General features: G+C 34.9%; 1 protein-coding gene across 1 annotated transcript in view; it reads left to right on the plus strand.

Annotated features, from left to right (window-relative positions):
* The first annotated feature begins 19,600 nt into the window (after positions 1–19,600).
* LOC120336711 (IgGFc-binding protein-like) overlaps positions 19,601–23,946 on the plus strand; it is a 35,164-nt gene continuing 30,818 nt past the window's right edge. Inside the window, exons 1-5 of the mRNA XM_039404446.2 lie at positions 19,601–19,720; positions 20,387–20,562; positions 21,293–21,528; positions 21,964–22,152; positions 22,592–22,730. Of these exons, the coding sequence (XP_039260380.2) occupies positions 19,661–19,720; positions 20,387–20,562; positions 21,293–21,528; positions 21,964–22,152; positions 22,592–22,730 (800 nt within the window). The 5' untranslated portion in view covers positions 19,601–19,660. The remainder of the gene's footprint in view (positions 19,721–20,386; positions 20,563–21,292; positions 21,529–21,963; positions 22,153–22,591; positions 22,731–23,946) is intronic.

The following is a 23,946-nucleotide window of genomic DNA, read 5'->3' on the forward strand; positions in this document are numbered from 1 at the left end:
GCTGTCACATATAACAAACATACACCATTCAACTATTCGGTACTCCCGTAGTGTGTGTACCAGGTTAAGGTTAGGCCATAACTTTGTTCCGATTTTCTTCCTTTTAGTTATATTACGAGTTAGGGGACTGCCTGTGTTAGCCAAGTGCATATACCCACTGCCCATAGGTTTCCGTCTCTTTACACAACTTGATGTAAAGTAGGCGAACAAAATTAGTTACCTCCATATTGGTACACACACTTCTGGAGAGCCAACTCTACTAATCACTAGATTACAATGCGATATGATATCTTTTATACATTCGCTAGACTGTATCAATTGCTCAACGTTATCTTTGTATGAAATCAACAAGATTTTATACTTTCACATAGGCAATTATTCAAAAAACACTAGCTAGACCATATTCTGAAGCCTGTTATATAAAAATCAGAATTAGTCACATAAAACATACAAAGCATATAGGTAAAGGCTAAAAAAATGCCTCAGGGCTGTGCAAGCTGTTTGGTCTTTCCTGTGATATTTCCTTATTAAACAATACAAGATACTTACCATACAATTCTAACGTATAATAGCTATTCTAATTACAAACGTGAGGCTTACGTGTGGACTCGAGCGGATCAATATTCTTTACAAATGTAATCTTGACGTCTATTCGATACCACGTTGTATTTGGAATAATTACACAAGAAAACCGAGCCATATATAGCATTTGCGTAAAAAGTGCACGTACCTGAATGACAAAAATATGCGTGTAAAGTCAAGGTAATGCTATGGCCATGTACGAATTAAGTGCGTACCAAAGGTTCAATATGCAATCGGTAAGAGTATATTACAGTAAACCTAGTGACATTAATAATTTTCCGCCCAATACCATACTGTGTAATGAATTGGTTAGGCTATGTGGGACAGTAAAAATATCGAGAACTTCGTAGTTTTGTAAAGATCCATGATCAAAGTAAATATATGACAGAGATAACACAGATATACCGTAATAGATAATATAGAATTATACTTGAAATGAGTCTAAAACATTGTTGGATATTGTTGGATTGATTGTTTTTGTTGTTGTTGGAAATGAGTTTGACACAGGTACATTAATAGTAGCATGCAGGTGCACTTCATTTTAATATTCTGCGAGTCATATATTAATATCTCTCCGGTATCATACACTATAAATATACATATGAAATGTGTTTTTGAAAATCATATGTTGCATGAATCACTAGAAAAATAAATAACCAATCCATACCCTAAAGTGGAAAAAGGTCAAAAGTTAACGATTTGTATATCGTAACTAATGATTACCGCCACTCGTTAACGTTATATCGGCTCCGACTGAGGCGTAAGATAAGCTAAACGAGATATTACCATGAGTGGGAAATTAAAATGCTGGCAATGGATATTAATTTTAAAGATGAATAGGCCATAATTTTATTCTGATTTTCCTTATTTTAGTTCTATTACGAGTTCGCGAACTGTCTGTTTTAGCCAAGTGAATATACCCACTGCCCATAGGTTTCAGTCCTTGTACACAACTTGATGTAAAGTTGGCGAACAAAATTAGTTACTTCCTTATTGGTTGGTACGCATACTTCTGAAGCGTTCTGTTTTAAATTTTTAGTAAAATTATTTCTGTAAGCTCTTCGGCTTTCATGGCAAAGTTAACACTCCACGGGCTCGATGCATCAAACTTATGCCGGTAGAGCGACACAAGATTGACCACAAAAGTTGACAATTATGTTTGTTAGGCATCTGAAAAGCTTATTGAGATATATCTACTTTGCTGTCTTTTTTATTCTGATTCATTCTTATGATACAATTTGTTTTTCTTTCTGAATCATCGTGCCGCATTGTATATAGGGATATGTTATCGTAAATGATCTATCGTCAGCAAAATTCTCTGCTGGAAAATAACCAGTTTATATCTTTTTTACCAGCATTTCAATGATTCGGAACTTTACTCTAAGAGGTATTGTTCTTTCAATACAAATTAAACATCAAATTTTTGGTATTTCATGAAATAAATTACTAAAATTGTACACATAAAAACTGTATTTTGTCCCCAAATTAAACTCTTCCATTTTCTAATCTTCGAAAATATACTTAAACTTTGCTAATAATGCTGCAGTCAAAACAAGTGGTTCTTAGCGATTGTTAAACAATAGTATAGTCGTTCTATTATGTGTTTTGTTGAGCTGTGGTCGCTTCAATAACTGAGAATGATGCTAAGAACGTCCAAATACGACAAAAACATAAACATCACGAGTCAAATAATCTGCCAGTTGAAAAACGGCAAAATATAAAATTCGGTTAAAATTGGGAACAAATCCGAAAATCTATTGATACCAACGTTCAAAATTTTGGTTATAATTGAAAAATATTCAAATACTCTAAATAAACGGTACCACAAATGATAAATTTACTGACTGATATCGCCCGATGAAATTCTTGAACCTGAAACTCATGAGTAGGACTAAATGACAATATTCCAAAAACTGAATCTAACTAAATCTACAGCTTTAGCAATAAAATACAATTAAAACTATACTCTTAAAAATCCCATGCGCGACACATATATATTTTCTGAAATCTGGCACTGCATTCCATGTCACATTGTCGTCTAGATAATGAACTTACGTCATATTCATATAATGTTTTGAAGAAAATACCGCGTTTTGTGACCTCTGGGCATTTGGTTTTGAAATGTATGATAGACGGATCATTCAATAATGCTTTGACGCACACACTGAACCTTTTTGTAGAAGTCTTTTTTTTAATCTTGTCTTTCGGTGACACAATAAACAATCAAGTTTGTTTGGAGCATATTGCCATATTCAACCAAACAAGAAAGCTATGCTTAAATACATCAGCACTAGGGTCAAATGTGAAAACAGTGCTCCCACGAATTGGAATAAAACCGAAAGATTTTGTAAGGAATATCGCTCGGCGTTGGTGTAAAAAAAACTAAAGTCTTGTTTCAATCGTTGTAGAAGACGACAATTCTAGGTACATCACTAAACAACTAATAACAATGCAGCAAAACGTTTCATATACTTGATATTTCGCAGTATAAGGCAATCATACCCTAAAAATAACACACTGATCAAAACGACATCATGTAATAAGCGATATAAATAAGTACTACGATATTTTGATTGAGATGTTGCGACGATCGGCAACGAAGACTTAGCTAAAGTCATTTTCACGGAGCCATATACAGTGTTATAATATAACTACAGACTGTCTATATCTCAGCATGGCCAATTGAATTCAGACTTCCCTGTTAACATATAGTGCTTTTATGAAAAGGGAGTCAAGTGTCTCGACATACCGTAATCAGAAATATGTAACATTTAAACACAGACTAAATATGCAAAATTAATTTGATAAGTTTATTTTTGAATTGAGCATGTTGTTAAGCACAATTTTCGGAGATGATCTTCCACGAACTGTTGGCAGATATATTTTGCTTTAACACATATCAAAGCCTCAGAATAAAATCAAAAATATGGTTTTACTGTTTTTATTCAGGTCAGAGCACATTTGAACACATTAAAGAACAAGTCAATATATAAAACTCATACTTGATTGGCGATACACATCCCATGTAGCTACCATACCCGATCTTCATATTGCAAGCCCAATAAGCCGTCTATAGAGTGTGCTATTCAAATGACGACTGGGACATCATGACCATTCCTACTCCTAACTTACCAAACATTAACCAAGTATAATTCTACATTTCATTTCTGAAAAGTAACTATCTAATAAGAGAAAATGTTTAACATTGTTTTGAATTATAAACAAAGAAACGAAATAATTTGAAAAAAATGTATTACTATATTATATATGAGACAACATCACGAGACTTTGACATTGATTTCAGCAGCCGGTATTTTCAATATTTCTGACCGAAAATCTTTAAATAATGTATATGACGACGGTGTCATGTGTTCCACCATCCCGCCGCCATTGATATTTTACCCGACAGAAAACTGCCGGAGGATCAAAACCAAATATCTTCACGGTAGCGGTTTTTCAGTGAATTAAGTAATTTCATATATTTATACATACTACTATACTTGCTTTCATTTGCAAGCATCCGGTATTAGTAAAATAATCCCAATAAAAATATCGACAGATTTAATTCTTAAACCAGTGGTTTCTGCACTTCAGCTTTCGTACAGTTCCGTGGTTTATTAGGTGTCCATAAATATGCACATATCACAGCAAATAGGATTATGATTTACATATTTATTCCGGGGGAGAAGAAAGCCGATAAGATGAATTTAACATATGGTGAACCACGGCCTCTCGTACAGTTACCAGTTCATTTCGGGTATAGAATTTGTTGGCCAGTTATTTATTTGTGGAAGCATGTACTTCCTAATATTAATAACTAAACAATATTAGTAATACAAAGTAGAATCCATCCCCCCCCCCCTGTTTCTCTATGTGGAGAACAATGCTATAAACTTTACCAAGAATGGACAACATGTTCGCAGCGTATGCAGACGAAAATGTCAATACTTCTAATAATCTCAATACACAAGATAGCAATACTAAAATATATGGATACTAAAACCAAGACGAAGTAGTACGGGTATCATCTAATCTTTCACAGTACCCGGACCAAAAGCGTAGTCGTCGCGACTTCGACTGACCATTATATCGCAATGAGCGCGAACGCGGAACCGTAACAAGGTGCGCAATTATTTATTTTGATGATGTCATCAAACACACACACACACACACACACACACAAAAAAAACGAATCCTACAGAGCTCACAGAATTTTTGAAATAAATAAAAGTAATAGACCTCACAACTACAACGACAATCTTCAACCACTGAAAATTCCAAAGCAATTGGTTTAAATCAGAGGTGGGCGCGTTTTTCTTGGACCAAGTGCCAAAAAATTTTCCCCCACTCAGACTGGCGGGCCATGTAAGTATGACGTAAATAATTTTTGGAATGGAAGTAGCCGCAATCCACATTGACATTTCATGAACAATGTTTACAGTGTTACAAAAGCAACAGTGGAAAACAATGAGCCTCGTGCCAAAACTAAATATCACCGCAATGTCAACAAATTTCTTGGGTTATTTTTAACTAAAACATCAAAATTTGTTTTCAGTTTGGTTGTGGCAGCATTAGGCGGGCCAGATTGAATTACCCAACGGGTCGGATTTGGCCCGCGGGCCATACTTGACTATTCCTAACAATCGTTCTCTTGTTAATTAAGAAATTTAATCGGTTAAAACTGTCATCAACGCCAGACATCGGTTTGAATATCAATTTATCATTCCTATCGTTGACGAGTTTGACTGGTCCACAATAAATTAAAATGCAAATTCTTCCGTCATATTTGCTCTTTCACGTAATCGAGTCAATCGATTAGGATATTATTTATTGTGTTTTAATTTAAAATCATTTTAGTCTCATAGGTGAGACAAGTGACCATGAATGGAACTCGGTTTCCATGAAATTTAAATGAAGTTGCTTATCCGTCGCACGCTATGGATGACGTGTAATTTTACAAAAATAATTATGTAGGATAGAGTTCATCTATCAAATCTGCAACGTCCAACTTTTGTCTTTATTTATTTAAAATTGCTGGAACAATGTAACAGGCCTAGATTCAAAATTGTGCGCTACAAAAGTATGTGTACCGATATATAATTTTGTTCTCCTACTTTACATCGAGATATGTAAAAGGATTGAAACCTATGGGCAGGGGGTATTCATTCATTCGGCTAACACAGACAGTCCGCGAACTTGCAATAAAACTAAAATAGTAAAAAAATAAGGAAAATCGGAATCAAATTATGGCCAAACCCTAACCTGGTACATACACTACGGGAGTACCGAATAAAGTTTATCTATCAAATTTAAAACGTCCAGCTATTATCTCTATCTATTTATAATTGTTGGAACAACGTACCGGCCAAGATTCAAAATTCAAAACGCCAAGTGCTTGATAAAACAATATTGTACGTCGTTTACAACGTAAGCTATTTACACCATCAGTGGGTTTGAAACAAGCTGACACAGAACGATGGAAAAATAATATTTACCATTTATCTCACGTGGAAAGAGGTTGTGGTGGAGTCAATTTTAGGTTGTGTACTATAGCAAGCCGATACCGACTACAGGTCAAATATTTTTGCAGAATCGTTATTGAATTATAGTTTGTCTTACCTCGAAAAGTGAATGATGGGTGATAAGTATTTTCATAAAATAAAAGTCAAGTATTTTATCAGATTAATGATCAAATATTTATATTATGAATGGGTTTTCTGGCATCGCTACCAATTAAATTACTCAAATATTGTGGTTAATTATGAATATACACGATGATCATAATGCAAATCAGCTTGAATCTCAATTTAAATAAAGCATTTTCAAAAAGGATCACAATGCATCAATTACGATTTTTGAAAGTGATATTTAAAATTGTTCAACATAATCACAAAATTATTAGTCAGAAAGCGTTTTTTTTCAACTTTTCTATCACACTGCCATAGTAAATAATTTACCGACCCACAAACTTTAGATACAGCTTGTGGTACCTGGTACGTGAATTGGTGATTCATAAGATGCGGCCTCAATAGTCACTGACAAACAATAATAAGAAATCACAAAAATATTTTATTATATAACACTGTGGGTACGCCAGACTAACTTTCTATTTTTTGGGGTTTTCTGTTTTCAAGCCTGCGCACGTAACCACAAGTATCATAGAAAAGAAAAGTGAATTTAACACAATTTGCATGAAACTATGTTTATACCAAAAAGCTGATTTTATAATTCTGCAAAAGCAATCTCAAGGAAACACGACTAGAATAGCAATTTGTGTTATAACATTGATAAGTAAAATTGGCAAAGATTGTGGATTTTAGAAAATATTCCCGGTAAATTGCTGTTTAATTTACGTCGCTTTAATTTTCATTACTTATCGCTATGAATAGTATTTGACGAATATCTACCAAATATAAAATTATGGTCTAATTTTGGCGTTGCCAAGTCAAAAGAAACAGTATTTCTACCGTATACTTATCGAGCAATACAAAAATATTGTTGAAGTGTTGTGTGGTATTGCTCTTGTTGACAAAGCAAATCCCCACAAGTGAGATAATAAGCAATCTATCCCAATAATCTCGCGATTCTTAGTTTCAACTTACAGTTCTTAGTACATAATACAATCCACATACCAAATATGTGTGATGAATAATTGAAAATTTAAAAACATTTCTATTAAAAATATGCATTTAAAAACAAATCATTACATAATAACCTTATTTTATAACTCTATATATTAATGCAGAATTCCAACAACGAAACGATTGACGTGCATCTACGGGTATTGCATTAATCTTTTTAATGACTACTATGCAGTCTTCACCATTCACTTCAAAACTGTAGCCTACCTCATGACGCACGCACCACTATATGACGTATGTTATTTGAATGACGTTCTGGGATGTTTTTTGCATCATTAAATATGCACCAAGTGAACCATAATCGAGACCACTGACCAGGACTTAAAATGCCAAATTGTACTGACGAGTTGCTCAACTCTTTTTATAAATACGAATTTTTTTTTTCGTATTCAAATATCCGACTGTCTTTAAATAGTATAACATGAATATTTTTTTCAAATTTTATCAAATAACGTCGTGTTATTAATGTTCCACATGATTGCTCATGACGGTCACGTGATTAATTCAAACAGCTTATGTTTACATAACGGTAGTTTGTCGGCAACTGATTCTCGTATTTGAGCGTATCTAGCTTTCTTGTCATTAATTAGTAAACTATTTAAGCCTCTTTGGATTGAATTAATTTGCTTGTTGCTTGTTCGTTCTATTGGAACTAAGCCTGATATTTCTGTTTACAGTCAACATAGCGTGTGAACGGGCGCTCTGTTTTTAACCACATGCCTTGTTCTTTCTCCTGAAACTCGTGGGTTAATGGATGTCGACCGAACAAGGTGTTCACGGAATTCTTCCACGGTGAGTAAAGATTTGAATCGTTAGACTTAACTGTGGTGGCATCGCAGATTGCACATTTCGGGTTCATGAACTCTGACCTACAGGGTGCAATAAATCGCAAAGATTCCGGTCTTTCCAAATAACAGTAGCTCCAGTAGTCTTGAGTTATCAAGGAATCATGTACAAAGCATGACTGAATTATTTTTGTGGGCAAGTGCACAGACGTTATCGTCAGTTTGAAAGCGTAAACAAGCTGTTATCGTAGGATACTGCTAGCACAAAATGCTGTTGGTCTAAGGCCAAGGGTGACATAGTGGCGGACTGACGCACGAGGATGGAAGTAGCCGCAATCCACATTGACATGATATGAATATGTCGAAGAACTGCTGAACGGCGTTGTTCATTCCTTCTTCTTGAAATAGGAGACAAAAATGATCGTAAAACCTGATTATATTGTATGAACATGAACACCATATAAAATTGTAAAGCCATGAAATCAATTATTTCATGTGCGTCGTTTGTTTGTCGACAATAGTGAGAATATTTTAGGCGATTCTTGCTGCAAACTAACTCTCGAATCATTTAGAAAATTTATCTTCACACTTGTTACAGCGTCCTTGCATTATATACCGGTTCACAGCCTGGTTAACAAGACCCGCATAAACCAAATCAATAGCGGTAAAAAAACAAATGCTAATTTTTGCCGAGCGTTGACCCGTTGATGCATTGGGGCCGCCTGTGGTGATTTATGGGACCTCCTGAAGTATGCGCACCAAGATTGCGCACAACCTGAACTCAGGTTGTGTACCAGGTTAGGGTTTAAGTTGTGCGACATCTTGGTGCGCATACTTCAGGAGTAACGGTATTTCTTATAATCTAGCAACGCATAAAAAGGTCACGACATTTGACCCTGCTGACGTATACCGTTGGTTCTTTAATTAATAGAATGGTGTTTTGATTTGAAAGTATTTCTCTGGTTCGTACTGCTTTAGTTGGCGTTTGAGCTGATAAAAGCCTAGTGTACGAGCTTGTTTATGTCTGCGTTAGGTTTATCACACCGCCATGGGTTTAAATTGATCGAAATCGAGTGAATTGAATATTCGAGATGAATCGAGCAAACCATTTTTATTAACACTTGAGTTCTAAGCCCAAACCTAAATCCTACCCATGCCTTGTAGAATTGTTGTCCAGTACAATATTTATCAAAAGCAAACAATTTGATATTCCAGGTAAAGACGGCCATCAGTGTTCCCAGAATCACAATTTTATGTTAAGAACATACAGTACTCCAATATTGGCGCGTTCACGACATTTCTCAATGGCAATAGATTTGAACCTTATATTCGGAAAAAACTTTGCATTTAGATATTCGCTGTCATTTTAGTAGCAATTCTCGGATATCATTCATTTGTAATTTGCATTGAGTTTTGACTTTATATATATTTAGGAAAATTACCTTTTTTGTGTTGATTTCTAAATGGCATATATAGAGAGAGTCGGCACAAATATATCACAGGGTGAATCGGAGTTAATACGAAAGCAAAATAGATTCAATTTGATGAACACAATGAATCCACTTCTGATGTGATTAATACCGCTTTTGTATTTTTAAAAAGGTAAAATTTTACAACACATATGTCGAGTCTCGTTATGAAATTTGTTTAAAATGTTAGTTTCTTTAGTGAGCTCACTATAATAAAGAAATAAAGGCGTTGCATCTTAGCACGACAACTTCGTGAACAAAATTCGTTAAAAATACACAGTTTATCAAAAATCACAAAACAAACGAAGAGAAATAAAAGCGTTGCATCTTACCGTGACAACTTCGTGAACAAATTTTGTAAAAATACACAATTTATAAAAAATCACAAAATAATTAAATCGGTATGTACTGAAAGTGCAAAGTCATTGCGACGTTTCACAAAACGCTCTTTCTTTGATTAATTGACCGTCTAGTCTAGTCAGCACATTTTTATTTTTAAAGCAGAGGTGATTCATTGAAACGCATTTCATCAATTCCTAATAATTTTAATAAAACCACATTTTTATTTTCGGAGCGAAAGTGAAAAATTATAATTCATTGTGAATTATTTCATCAATTTGTAATAATTTTGATATAATATATATGGCGCTCCAGAAGTGTGTGTACCAATATGAAGGTAACTAATTTGGTTCGCTTATTCTACATCAAGTTATGTAAAGGGTTTGAAACCTATGGGCAGGGGGTATATCGACTTGGCTAACACAGACAGACCTCGAACTCGTAATAAAACTGTTATGAAGGAATGGAGTTATGTCCTAACCATAACCTGGTACACACACTACAGGAGTATTACATATATTGGGACAAACTTGCTCCTTTAGTTACTGGTTGGTTTTGGCCAGAGCGTTAAAAGAGCGTGCTAAGATTTTGTGGTAAACAAGTTATCATTCGAACAGTCCTATGACTCATGCCTGTGTAACACTCAGCGAGGTTAGTCCTCATCAATATCGGGTCAAAGTTGACAGCTTTGATTTCAACTACCCGAGGAAATGAGCGTTCTGAAATAACTTCTGAAAAACTGTATTTTTGAAAAAACTGTATTTTTTTTATCATTAAATGCAATATTGAATTTCGCATCATGACAGACGAGACTCGATATCAGGCAATCGAAAAACAATTGTTTTCGTGTATGCTAATATTTGAAGTTTTCGTAATGGCCATTGAACCCCGGTCAAACAAAACTAACCCGTCAATAATATTGCCGACGTACGATGTTGAGAAGAAAAGCACTAATATCACATCAAAATAAAGCCAACAAGATCATCCACAACAAGAATTCAGCAAAAGTATTCGTAGATACATTTCGTGTCCAATATTAAACTTTTTAATGAAGCCACCGTGCAGAGAGAAACTCTGGTAAAATATCACGGCCTCAGTTTTCATCATTTTTAGCATCCTTCATTTTGCATAATTAACATAATAAGGCGGTTCGCAGAGCATCGTGTGTTATCCACGGGTACATGAGAGTTTTCTGTGAGAAACTTGTTGTCATCAAGTCCACAATATAGGCGTTGGTTTTTGAAATACAACAATTTTTTTGACTATCGCCGCCTAACATGAAGCCACACGTGACCGACTTACAATAATGAAAAATAATAACATTATTCATAATAATAACCCCGTATTATGAGAGGCTAAAAAGTGCACATGATCAGTCAAGCGGAACTTAAAAGGTTTGCATTGCTATGATTGCTCCCCGGTATGGCATATTTGTTCATTAGGGCGTAGTAATTTTAGAATATTGTTCCATACTTTCTTATATGCTTGTATTGATGAGTTAGCCAGGTATTCGTCAACAAAAATACTGTTTTTGTATTCCCACATCACGCAAGCACATTCATACATCACAATTATTTTGGTGGTATTTCCGTAGACTGATCGCAAGTAAACAATGAGTTGTTATGAAAACCCACTTCGGAAGCGGGGTTGGTTTCGATAAAACTGGCGGACCTAGATTGTAGTCAGTAACTCACCTCTGACGTACTAAGTAACTCAAACATCCGAATGCTTGCTGTAACTTAGTCGTTCAAATTTGTGCCCCAAAAAGCCCGCGAAAGTTGCCAACTCGGCAAATTTCACTTATGTTTTGTATATACACCATATGAGTCCTATTATTTAAGTTTCCTCACTGTTTTCTGATTATGATCTGATTTTTCATTTTCATATTTTGCTGATACGGAATTCAACATGCAAAAACAGCTACGGTAATATATTCAATATTTATCGATAAGACAAAATTAAAAACAAATGATTTTTGTTAGTCAATCCAGGACATAATTTATCACAATACGATATATATTTAGAAAAAATTCACAACATGAAACGGGTCATTTGTGCAACTCCCTCGCGTGTAATGCAAAAATGTGAGAATTCACCCCGTCACGTTTTAAAATAACAAATTAGTAAATATCCATTTGGGGTTAGGGTGAGGAATGATTTGAAAATTTTTATTTTCAGTGCAATCTGCATTCCTACTCTACACCCTAACTGGATAACGAGAATATCGGTCGGAGTCCGAAGACTTATCGATCGAAACTGAGGTTTCGAATCATGACCTTATAGTGACACCGCGTGTCCCGTCACTAATTAATTATTAACTCGCTATTTATACGACATAATTCATCCAAAATCGATAGGCTTCTGGTCCGAGATATGATGAATGCAAATGCAACATTTGGAGCAGATTCAAATTCGTCTTCTTGAGATATCGCGTCCATCTAACAGACAAACAGACATACAGACAGACAAATACCTATCAACATAGTTACCGATCTCAAGATCAATAAGTAATTACTAATTTTCTCATTTTGAGCGTGGTGGGGATATTTTTGGCGGCGGCTTCCAATAAATCCAATAAAACAATCTACTGAAGTATATCCGTAACATTGACGACCTGGGTAGATCCTTGTTACGAGTAAAGACTTGGAGACAAATAAGACATTAAACGCCATAGATCAGTTTCACGTTCAAACTACACAAAACTTTTTTAGTACTGTATATTCTGTACTTTATTAGTATTCTAGTGTAAAAATTATGAAGTAAATTATATGCTTAAAATTTCGTGCATTTTCGTTGCAGCATAATAATCTAAATAAATAATCTAAATATAACTATTCTGTGATTTGCTATTAGTAACTAAAATGTTTTCTCACATTCTCACGATCATACGCTTTGCTGCAAACTGAAATTATAATCTGTATTTCTGCACAACGCAGGTGCATTTTTAAGTACGAACGTTCTTCTTTCCATCCAATACAAACATAATTTGCTCACACGACGACAACGCGGCGTGAAAAGTCTTTCGGCAAATCATACGCTCGATTTGAATCATCGATCGGACGGGGGGCTGTAAAAGCAGACAAGCGTGAAACTTGCGACCTCGTGTTGTTTTTTGTCTGATTAAACTATATCCACAAAAAAACTGAGATTGAAGTAAACACTTCTTTTCAAAATATTGTTGTGATATTATTTGCAAATCAGATATCGGCAGAATATTGGGTACTCACGTAGTATGTGTACCAGGTTAGAGTTAGGCCATAGTTTTATTTCGATTTTATTCATTTATTTTGGTTTTATTACGTGTTCTGGGAATAGCTGTGTTATCCAAGTGAATATACCCTCTGCCCATAGGCTACAGTTCTACTACTTTAAACAACTTGATAGAAAAAAGGCGAACAAAATGTATGTGTGTATGTTTATTTGCCTCAAAAATGTAACAGTATCTGCATAATAGTTAAACGGTATAAAAGCGATGGAATGTACAAGACCTTACTGGCCTAAGACACAGATGTGCGACATGCACCCCAACAAGTATAACTGCAGTTTAGGACTGCTGCATTTTAAGACACTGATTCCAGTGTAAAAAATTGCAATCAGTTTCTGCGGTACTTTCCGCTCATCAACGAAACCTCTCTTCTAACATCTTCATTCCATGAACCATCGCTTTGGGAGATTCACCTACATCAAGCGGCATCCCAAACTACTTATATATACTCATATTGAAGTACTGGTATATTTGTACCGCTTCTAATGTTGACGTTTGTCGACGTTGTCAATCAAAATCTCTCTCTGCTCGTAGGTGAGAGGTGATAAATCGCTCATCGGTAGAGGGCGTACGTGTGTAATATTTTCCAATGCGAACATGTATGAAACAAGAGAGCAACGCTCAAATAAATGGACACGTGGACTAGATCGAAGCAGGGTTTACCTTTGACGTTACCGGTACCGTACTCTCAAAAATTTCCGGGTTTTCAGTCGCAAGAATTTTCACAGTCAGCCGTCACGCTTGGCGGATTAAAAACCGTGTTCCCATAATTAAAAATTAATACAGCGCAATTTTGGATGAAATATTAGATGTTATAAGATTCATAGAAAATTCAGGAATAAATGAAAGTAATAGCCTTCTGGCAAAAAAATCAATCTTGAACCACTGAAAATTCCAAAGCAATTGGTTTTTTAATGTTAATAATGACGAAAGAAAATAACAACAACAAAATTTTGAAACGATCGTTATGGCCACTAAACGTGTCCAAAAATGAAACCCAATGGGTTATGGCCTCTTCTCCTGAAAACAAAAATAGCAACCTATGACGTCACGATTCCTACTATTAGGACAATGGAATAGAGACTATCAACTTGGTTAAGATTAGGGTGAGCTCAGGCGGTGAGCGTTTTAAACGAAGTTGGCAAATGACAACCACATTTGTGCTCAACAAAGTAGCCCACAGTCTTAATTTATCACTTTCATGAAAATGCATAAGTAATTGCAAGAAATACCGAGTCCTCGTCTACAACTCCATGACTGCTAAAAATGTGAAAGCAGTAAACTCCATTGCGTGCAATTGACAATTCACCAAAAATCCGATAAACTAATTGTCGTAAATCATTCATGCAAATACGTTTACATTATAAACATTACTAAGATTTACATCAACATTTTCTATGTAACTTTATTTTTTAATGTTAGTGAAACAAATACATCATTGCGGTCATATTTTATCCTCAGAACTTGCTGAAAGAAATCATAGAGAAATATCACAAATTTGGCGGTGGAGCAATAAGAGTACTCAGTCAACACACTCTACTCAGCAAAAATCACTTAATTAATATCATCACAACACTTTGGCAGATTCCCCTCCATCAGGTTGCTGCATCCCTTCTATAAAACTGCATGCAGAAACGTATATTGAACTACTACTGTACCGCTACTGTATACCTTCTACATCTCCTGTATACGTGTGTCGACATTGTCATTCATTACACTCGATTATCAAAAGTTACATTTTCGCAAGATTGGAGATTTATGACCGAGTATTCTTCAACCCAATACGATGTATAGTAGTTAGCTGCAACACAGACTATATGTCCATAAATGATAGGTAATATAAATACCGCATGAAAAACCATTTATGAAATTTTGAAATTTTACACAAATAGAGCTTTGAGGAGGTTGAAATCCATCTTAAAAATCAGGCCGTTTTATCGGCTTTCCTATCCCCCCAGTTGAATATGTAAATCAAATCCTATCCTAGTATGCTCATTGCTTGGAGCTTGAGAAGGTGAAGTAGGAATATAGTTGCACTCTAAATGCACGTAAACGCGGCATTTAGAGTGAAATAAATATTATCGCATGGTGGCGCACAAACAACCATTAGAATTCGAAAGTTTGAATTGAAAATAAAAAACACAATTTGTTTTGTTCAATCATCTATTGCGAACCTCTTTTGTGAAAAATTAGGTTTAGAGACTTGTCATCTTATACTATAAACTTCGCAATGTAACTTATATATGTTTTTGGGTGCTCCTGAAATATGAGTACCAAGATGGCGAACACCGAAACGTAGCATGTGTACCAGGTTAGGGTTAGGTCATAATTTTATTCCAATTTTCCTTATTATATTTGTATTACGAGTTCGGGGACTAGCCAAGTGACTCCCGAAGTAATTGTACCTAAAATTATGGCCTAACCTGACACACATACTACGTTCCGGTGTTCGCCACCTTGATACGCATACTACAGCAGTACCCGTTTTTGATCTCGCTGTAGAATATTACAATTTTTTGAAGTTTAGAATTTATTTATCATATCAATGCTGAGGAACACAGTATCTTCATCTCTTCTTCATTATATTTATTGGCATTGAAAAAGGGGGGAAAACTTTGGACTGTACATACTTTTTTCAACATGTATTAAGAGGGTACTCCCGTAGTGTGTGTACCAAGTTAGGTTTAGGCCATAATTTTATTCCGATTTTTCTCAATTTAGTTCTATTACGACTTCGGGGACTGTCTGTGTTAGTCAAGTGAATGTACCCCCCCCCCCCCCCCCCCAAAGGCCCACAGGCTTCAGTCTCTTTACACAACTTGATATAAAGTAGGCAAATTAGTTGCCCCCATATTGGTACACACACCATTAAAGTATATTGAACCTTGCAAATTTATATAAAAGCTTATTTCCCCGGCTACAAAAAAAAGAAACTATACGATCAGTTTTGTGACGGTAATATCAATCGGTAATATAAGAAGAAATAAGACCAGCGGTTTTCAATCTTTTCGGTGGAGCATAACCACAATGAATCATTCCAGAGACTCGAGAAACCCTTGTTAAATGAAATTATGTTTAATTTTCTGAAGTCAAATAACCATAAATATAAATGAAAGCAAATCTAATATTGACTGAACAAAATGATATATAAAATTCAGCATGTTTAATAATAACTTTGAATGTAATAAGTATTTGACTATATTTCAGAAATACATTGATTAACATATTTAACAAATTTTAAAACAACAAGCCTGGTTAAGACATATTGATAACTGACTTCATAACAAAATTGAATATGTGAAGGGACTTTATGGTCACCCTGTATTATTATCAATATAGATTCTCGTATTTGAATGGAAACTTTCGGAACCCCTGATTTGTACTGGCAGAACCCTACGATGCCTCGGAAACCTGGTTGATAACCGGTTGGATTAGACATAAAAAAACTCTTCAATTGTCAATCCTACATTGTACCAACAATGTTGTAAACGTGCGTTACAGAAACACTCACTACTAATCGTGATCTATTTTGTATTATTGAGATTCGGAAATGCATGCGATGTCCCAGAAATGCTATGAATGGAACTTTCCATGAGTGAGTTTAATCATCACAGATTTATCATACGATGTATTAAATCAGAAAAATGCCAAATATTCCCACTTTTTTACGGTTGGAAGAAAAATATTTTGAATCAAAAAGAGAAAAAGCAACAACCCCATTGACGTATGCATTGTATGTCCACAAACCCATTCAACCGAGCTTTTCTCCCGCAATAAAGCGCACGTTGTTGCCATGATTATACGATTAGGTAGCGAAGCTCAAGCCCCGCGAAATATTTTCAATATTAGATGGATTTCGCAATATACTTCTCCCTACGTAATGAACAATGTTCTATAATCAAAATTCAGCTACTTAATCTATATTGCATGGTAATAGAGTGAAGTGTCTCTTTCTAGGTGAATGTTTAGCGAAAATGTCTTTCTAGGTGAATGTTTAGCGAAAATGTCTTTCTAGGTAAATGTATAGCGAAAATATCTAGAAATGAATTCAATAAATACGGCTATAAGGATCTTATATACACAAATCTCTTTTCATTGTATTTTGAATCAATTTTCGACTTATTGTAAATATTTGAGAGAAACGTTTATTCAAATAAATGGTGGATTTTCCCATTTCATACAGTATATGAAACAGCCATGACCGATCTTATGTAATACAAGAATCGCCAATTCCTAATTCATTTAATTTCATAATAACATACTTTTGTAGAAAATTCCAAATTTTTTTTAACAGCGTTGGTAACAAAGATAAAGAAAGGGCTTAACCGCAGCACCATTGAAGTATAAAAGCCGTTTAGTAGAGAAAGTTTCTCTTATTTGTCACGTTAATCGCCCCCGAACTCAGTAACATCACGCATTTGCTACTGAGTCAAATGCGCGCCCAGTCGAGCACGAATTAGCGATAGATCCCCGCTTAAAAACCCCACTTCTTATATGAACGTATTAATGTAGTAAACTCAGGAATGGGCTCGATGCAGTATGGTGTATTTAGGGCTATATAGTTGATAGATGGAAATATACAGTGGCAGGAGCTGCATAGATATCGTGGATGTGTTGGGGTGTTATTTGTGAGAAATACTGCTTGATGAGCATTATTGAAATACTAGAATTAGAATACAAAATATTTATTCTTCAGGCCAGGGTTTCCCAAACTGTGTGCTGCGTCACACTAGTGTGCCGCCAAGGTCTTGGAAGTGTGCCGCGAATTTTCACAAAATTCCTGATATTTTTTTCACAATAATCAACACTGCAACATGAACTTTATTACATTGCAATCAGTGATGGGTGTAGTTCGGTAACCCACAACCGGAACCCAGTCCATTTGGAACATATTCTATGGGTTCCGTTTTTTGGTTCACTTTGTATAAAGATTATTCTATGTCCATCGATAGGGGATGTAATATGCAACACTTTTCCAATATATAAGGTGTTATACGTTTTCGACACGAACCCAGCAATGCAAGTTTGCTCAAAGCAAAGTCGCTAGATTTCAACTACACAATCTTTTTCAAACTGTTTGCAGTTAAGAAATCAAAGAGACTCTTTAGGGTGGGCTATCACGCAAACATCTTTGTGGCAAATTTGATTCTATATACCTTTTTAAGATTTTTGGTGTTCACCGTTTGTCCCGTTGGTGACGTATTAGTGGGAACTCGTCGGCGTAATTTTGCATTAGATCAATGGCTATTATAGCGTTCTGTGTATTTGGCGGTGCATTTGGAAAACGCTTCAGTGGTTTAAACACATACCAATGTCTTAAATAATATTATCGCATTATGAGAAATTACAGTAAACTCAACAAATCGAGGTCAAGATGTACTCGAGTTCTGTGGCGGACCTTTCGCTGCAACATATTTTTCCAATGAAATAACGCATACCGGGCTATTTTTTGTCTCAAATCATCTAGATTTTATAACTTATGTGGGTTAATTCTGCTTTTCTGATCCTGTTACTAGTCTTTTTGTTATATTGTCGGTATATATAGATTGTAAATAATAATTTTCTGCGCAGACATAAATTGAAAGCTAAAAACGATCAAGACCCGCAAAATCTTGTTTTTAATCTTATTTACTGTCGAAACGAATAATGTTCACGGATAAGGGATTTAATAAAACTGATTTGTAATAAGTGTGCAGCGACTTTTTCATCACGCTGTTAGTGTGCCGCAAGCTGAAAGAGTTTGCGAACCCCTGCTAAATATAAAAATGTGAAAAAGTGTAATTGCATTTGGGTTTTTGGTCGTGACTATTATGTTGATAATTTGACTATTTATTCGTGGAGTCATCATACAATTTTCATCAATTTCAGAGACAAATAAATTTTTATAGTTTTATTGGTCTGGAAGCAGTATTATGTGGTTAAATAAATCTTTTGTGGATTGGGGTTGTAAGAGTGAAGATTAAATGCGATAAGAAAGGCTTTAAAAGTGTTTACATATAGGAGCAATCTGTATTTAGTATTTTTGTTTGACAATCACAAGATCTTCAACAGGTAGCCCGAATTCGATTAGATTATGTTGCCTTCCGGATTGAAATTTGAATGAATAATTTGTCAAGGACACACCGATATCCTGCTTATCTCACGCTTGTATTACTTGTGTAATGATGTTTGCTATGACAAAGTCATGATTGTATCAGAAAGAGCTACCTACTTGTATAGGGTTAAGTCAGAGTGAATGTTCTCTTCCAGAGTCCATTTTAAAATCAGTATGCAGCACTTCAGAAAAAAAAAGAAAAAAAAGCGATGCTATCGATATTTTCTAGAATTGTTTATGTTGCAATGACTGTGCTGTAGTGTAAATATTAAAAATGATTATTGATTCTATTTGTTCATAAGTTTTAACCATTGGCCCAAAACGGCAATTATTAAACAAATCTTTGTAATAGATGAATTCAATTTATTGACCGTTTAATTCACTAATTTCCATCCAATCTCCAATTTTCAACCACATATTTTTGTTTTATACAGCCTTGTACCGATAATAAATATTTGTTTAATTTTGATTTCGGAACTTTCAAGATGAAAATCTTGCTGCATTTGGCCTGCATTTTCTTACTCGTGCAGTTTGGACATGGCGAGGTATTATCGATTAAGTTTATCATACACTTTATGGGAAAAGTGCTTTAAAAGATGATTTCAATATTAAAATTAATTCATATTTTACATTAAGTTCGCTTTTAGAGGTAGGATATATAGCCTCAACAACCTTTATAGACTTTTTTTCTTTTTTACCTGATCTTTCACGAAACAAAATTAAAATTCGATTCGTTATTACCTCGGCATCACTCGCAAAGTGCCAATCATAAGGCTATATACCTGATCAAATATTTCTTATTAAGAAAAAGAAAATCAATGACTATTCACGAAGAAAAAATAAAATTCGATTCGTTATTATTTCGACATTTTATTTCAATACTCGCAAAGTGCCAATCGTAGGACGTTATGTCTAATTAAATATTTCCTATAATATCAAATAAAAATAAAATCAATGATTTGCGAAAGAAACCGATGAGGTTATTTCCCCCAATTCTTCAATATTGGACACACAAATTGTAAATTTACAACCAGTAACAAAACAAAGCATTGCCTCTCCAAATTATCACACCATGGGTAATTATTGTGTACGTGGGACTTGATTACAGGTTCGTTATAATATGGTGATAATCGGTTATAATACTCAAAATGTTCTAACCACGTGTCCCTAGATTCAAAACAATGAATAAATTATAAATCATATTTGTTCAGGGAGGTCGGGAATTCTTCAGCATACTTTCGGAGGGAATCACGGACGCAGCCAAATTATATTTTTCCAGAAATGTGAAGTTGGATGGATCAGGTTTCAATGTAATAAACGAGGAAGATTTTTACACTCCCATTGGGTTATTCGAGACGCAGTATGGAAAAGATGCGTCGACAGCAGGGTAGGGAATTTTTGGTAAAAATACCGGTAAAGTGTAGAGTAGGCAAAGATGATGTAAATGTTTTGATGCCAACGATGAATGACACGATATGCGCTTTTTTGTTGGTATGAAATCTCGATTTTATCTTATTCAAACGTTCTTTTAACAAGGCCTAACACACAGTTCCATTCGCAAAATAAACGTGGATCAAATGAAAAGTATTTTGTAACACAATTTCGCAAAACATTCAAAGATTTAAAATTTCAGATGTTTTATTTTTCAAATTTCGATTTGAAACAGAAATTGACTGTTTCTTGCAGCTAAGCGGAATTAATTTTGTTATACAATCGCTTAGGCTGACACTGAACCAAATTGGCCGCAATGACATGAACGCTGTCATTGGAAAGAAAGAGGGAAGACATACTGACCGTTGTGCTAAATTGTTCTTGTTATTGGAGTAGTTAAAAAAGGGGATCAGGCATTGTGGCCGTTGTGCTAAATTGTCCTTTTTGCGATTTTCTCCACAATTAATGTAGCCATCGCTTTTAAATTCGATAGAGGCGTCCATAGACGGATTTTTGTTCGCTTCAAATTTTCCTGTTTTTTTTTTTTTAAATCTACGGGAACTTTCAAATCACGTTTGGTACAAATTCATTATCATATTGCTGAAAATTTGCAGATTTTACTGTGATCCCAGTTGGTATTTACTTTTTGAGCTTGAAGTTTTCAAACATAAAATCATTTTTTTCAGCTTCACTGCAGGTCTTTTAGATTTCGAATATTTCGAATCATCGAATTTAACATTCTCTGACGTCACACAACTTGTTGTCGTTGGAGAATTTCAAGACGCAAGAAAAAAGTTTTCAGCTTACATAGAAAAGACTGTGGAAGACCGATTAAACGATGACGGTACCGTTTCGGAAGAAAACATTGATGCAGTATCACAGATAATTCGTGCGGCATTCCTCTCCCTTTACGACTTTGTTGGTAAGATTAGCGTTCTGAAGGTAAATGTATAGACCGAGTTCGGGTTCCTTGTGTATGTAAAATCTAGCATGATCCGATTGATTAAATTCTTGTTACCAACTTAAAATATGTAGTTAGAGTATGTAATTACCGGACAAAACTGACGACGTATGGAACCTAATTGAGAACGGCTAGCAAAGATAAGTCGTCCAAATGTCGCGTTTTATAAATTAAGTTTGGTTTTAGTTTTAATCTTCGAGTCAAATTATTATAAATGATTCCAATTCCAAACATGTTTTGAAAGTAAAACTTTCAACCAAAGTTACATTAATAATCGTGATATGCTATCTGCTTCTGTCTATTTAAGGAACGAGTCCACTTCAAACCCGACCCAAAATCACAGCCGTAATTACGCAATATGGAATAAACAACTCATTTTAATTTTTATTTTTATAGATAGCGATTCATTCGCATCTTTCCTTAATCTCAAGTTGGGAAGTTCTTTGTCATTTGTTATGGACACAACTGGAAGTATGGCGGGTGAAATCGAGGCAGCAAAAGAAAGAGTACAAGAAATTATTGACGCCACAAAAGGAACCAATGATGCTCCTTTGAACTACATACTCATGCCATACAACGACCCAGGTATATATTTCGTAAAATAAAATAAAACGGTGTCACTTTAGTATGCAAATCGTATTATATGAATTTCGTTACAAACCACGCACAGATTAGAATTTACTGTACCCTGTACCACCCTATTTCTGTGATTAATTCGGACGCTCTAGCAGTGTGTGTACCAATATGGAGGTAACTAATTTTGTTCGCCTACTTTACATCAAGTTGTGTAAAGAAACTGAAACCTATGACTTGGGTAACACAGGCAATCCCCGAACACGTAATAGAACTAAGATAAGAAAAAGCAGAATAAAATTATGATCTAACCCCAATCTGGTACACACTATAACGGGAGTACCTTGATTTCAATTTTTATTAAACGAATTCAGTTATTAACATTATTATTATATATCACTTGCAACTATTGCTACCAGCACAAACAAATTAATTACGTTTTTGTATCAAGGCTACGGTCCTCTGACCAAAACGAGCGACCCAGAAGAGTTTACAAAAGCCCTTGCACTACTTTCTGCGGGCGGTGGTGGCAATGAACCAGAATTAGCAATGATTGGGATCTTGAAAGCTGCTCAAAGCAGTGCATACAGGTAGGAACAATTGAATCAATCGCTAAGTGGTGCTTGTGCACATCCTTATACAAGGCAAACGACAACAATCAGAGTCGTAAGAAAAATAAATTAAAATGGCTATAAACCATTTAAGTATACGCAAAATGTAGTTTGCATTAAAAACGTGTAAAACTGATTCATACAGTATAAATTTGACAAGTCTTTGACGATGCTTGCTATTATCTCTCTTAAATGCAAAACTCTGGCTATATGGATCAAAATTGTTTTCTTTTTGTTGGACACGAAGTAGACCTATAAATGATTTTGCTAAATGATTGTCGTTGGGTTTGTTATTTTTGTCTGTTATACTTCGCTTCCCTCTTCACTTAGTAGACCAAACGATTTTCAATTTTCAGTTCTTGATGGTGGAAGAAATATAGGTCGCTGTTACTTTTGCCTCAGGGTTATATATTTTAGCCAAAATTTCGCCATTTTTCTTCAATTCATAATTTTTTGGTATAAGGTCTCTATATTTAAGTTTTTTTCTCTTGTATCACTAAATTTATCACTGCATTTGTCGTTTTTCTCGTTTATACATTGGCAGAACAATCAGTTCAGATTTTAATTTGGTTATCCACAAATTGCCAATTTTCTTACTTTTATGTTTTGTGCACTAAACAATTTATACGAACGTCACAGTTAAATTAAAATTTTCAAGTTATGATCAAAAGCGATACCTCTAAAGCAGGGGTCGGCAACCTACGGCCCGTGCGCCGAATCCGGCCCGCGAGGCAATATAATCCTGCCCGTGACGCTTCACTAAATTATAGTAACAAATTATAGCTGTTTTTTCGATTAAATTCTTTACGCAAAAGAATATATGTGTAGACTAAATTGTATTATAACGTAACAAGTATATAATTCACAATTACTCGTTTAATGAGCCTATAATTTGATTATAATTCAGACAAATGGCAACTAAAAGCAAAAAAGTTAATGCTAAGTGCAAATGGTTTAATGGCGCAAAAAATATTCAAATGATCAGTCTTCACGCGCTACTCAAAATTTACCTTCTGATCTGTGTGATAAAATGTGATTCATCGGTCATCCATTCGATTTTTAACTTTCTAAAAATATGTGCCGCCCGCCAATGACTTGCAACCTTTAATTTTGGCCCGCGAGCGACAAAAGGTTGCCGACCCCTGCTCTAAAGTCTAAGATATACTTATTTTAAGCTCAAACTTTATTTAAACTT

This window comes from Styela clava, chromosome 2 (genome assembly GCF_964204865.1).
Source record: "Styela clava chromosome 2, kaStyClav1.hap1.2, whole genome shotgun sequence".
Lineage (NCBI taxonomy): Eukaryota > Metazoa > Chordata > Ascidiacea > Stolidobranchia > Styelidae > Styela > Styela clava.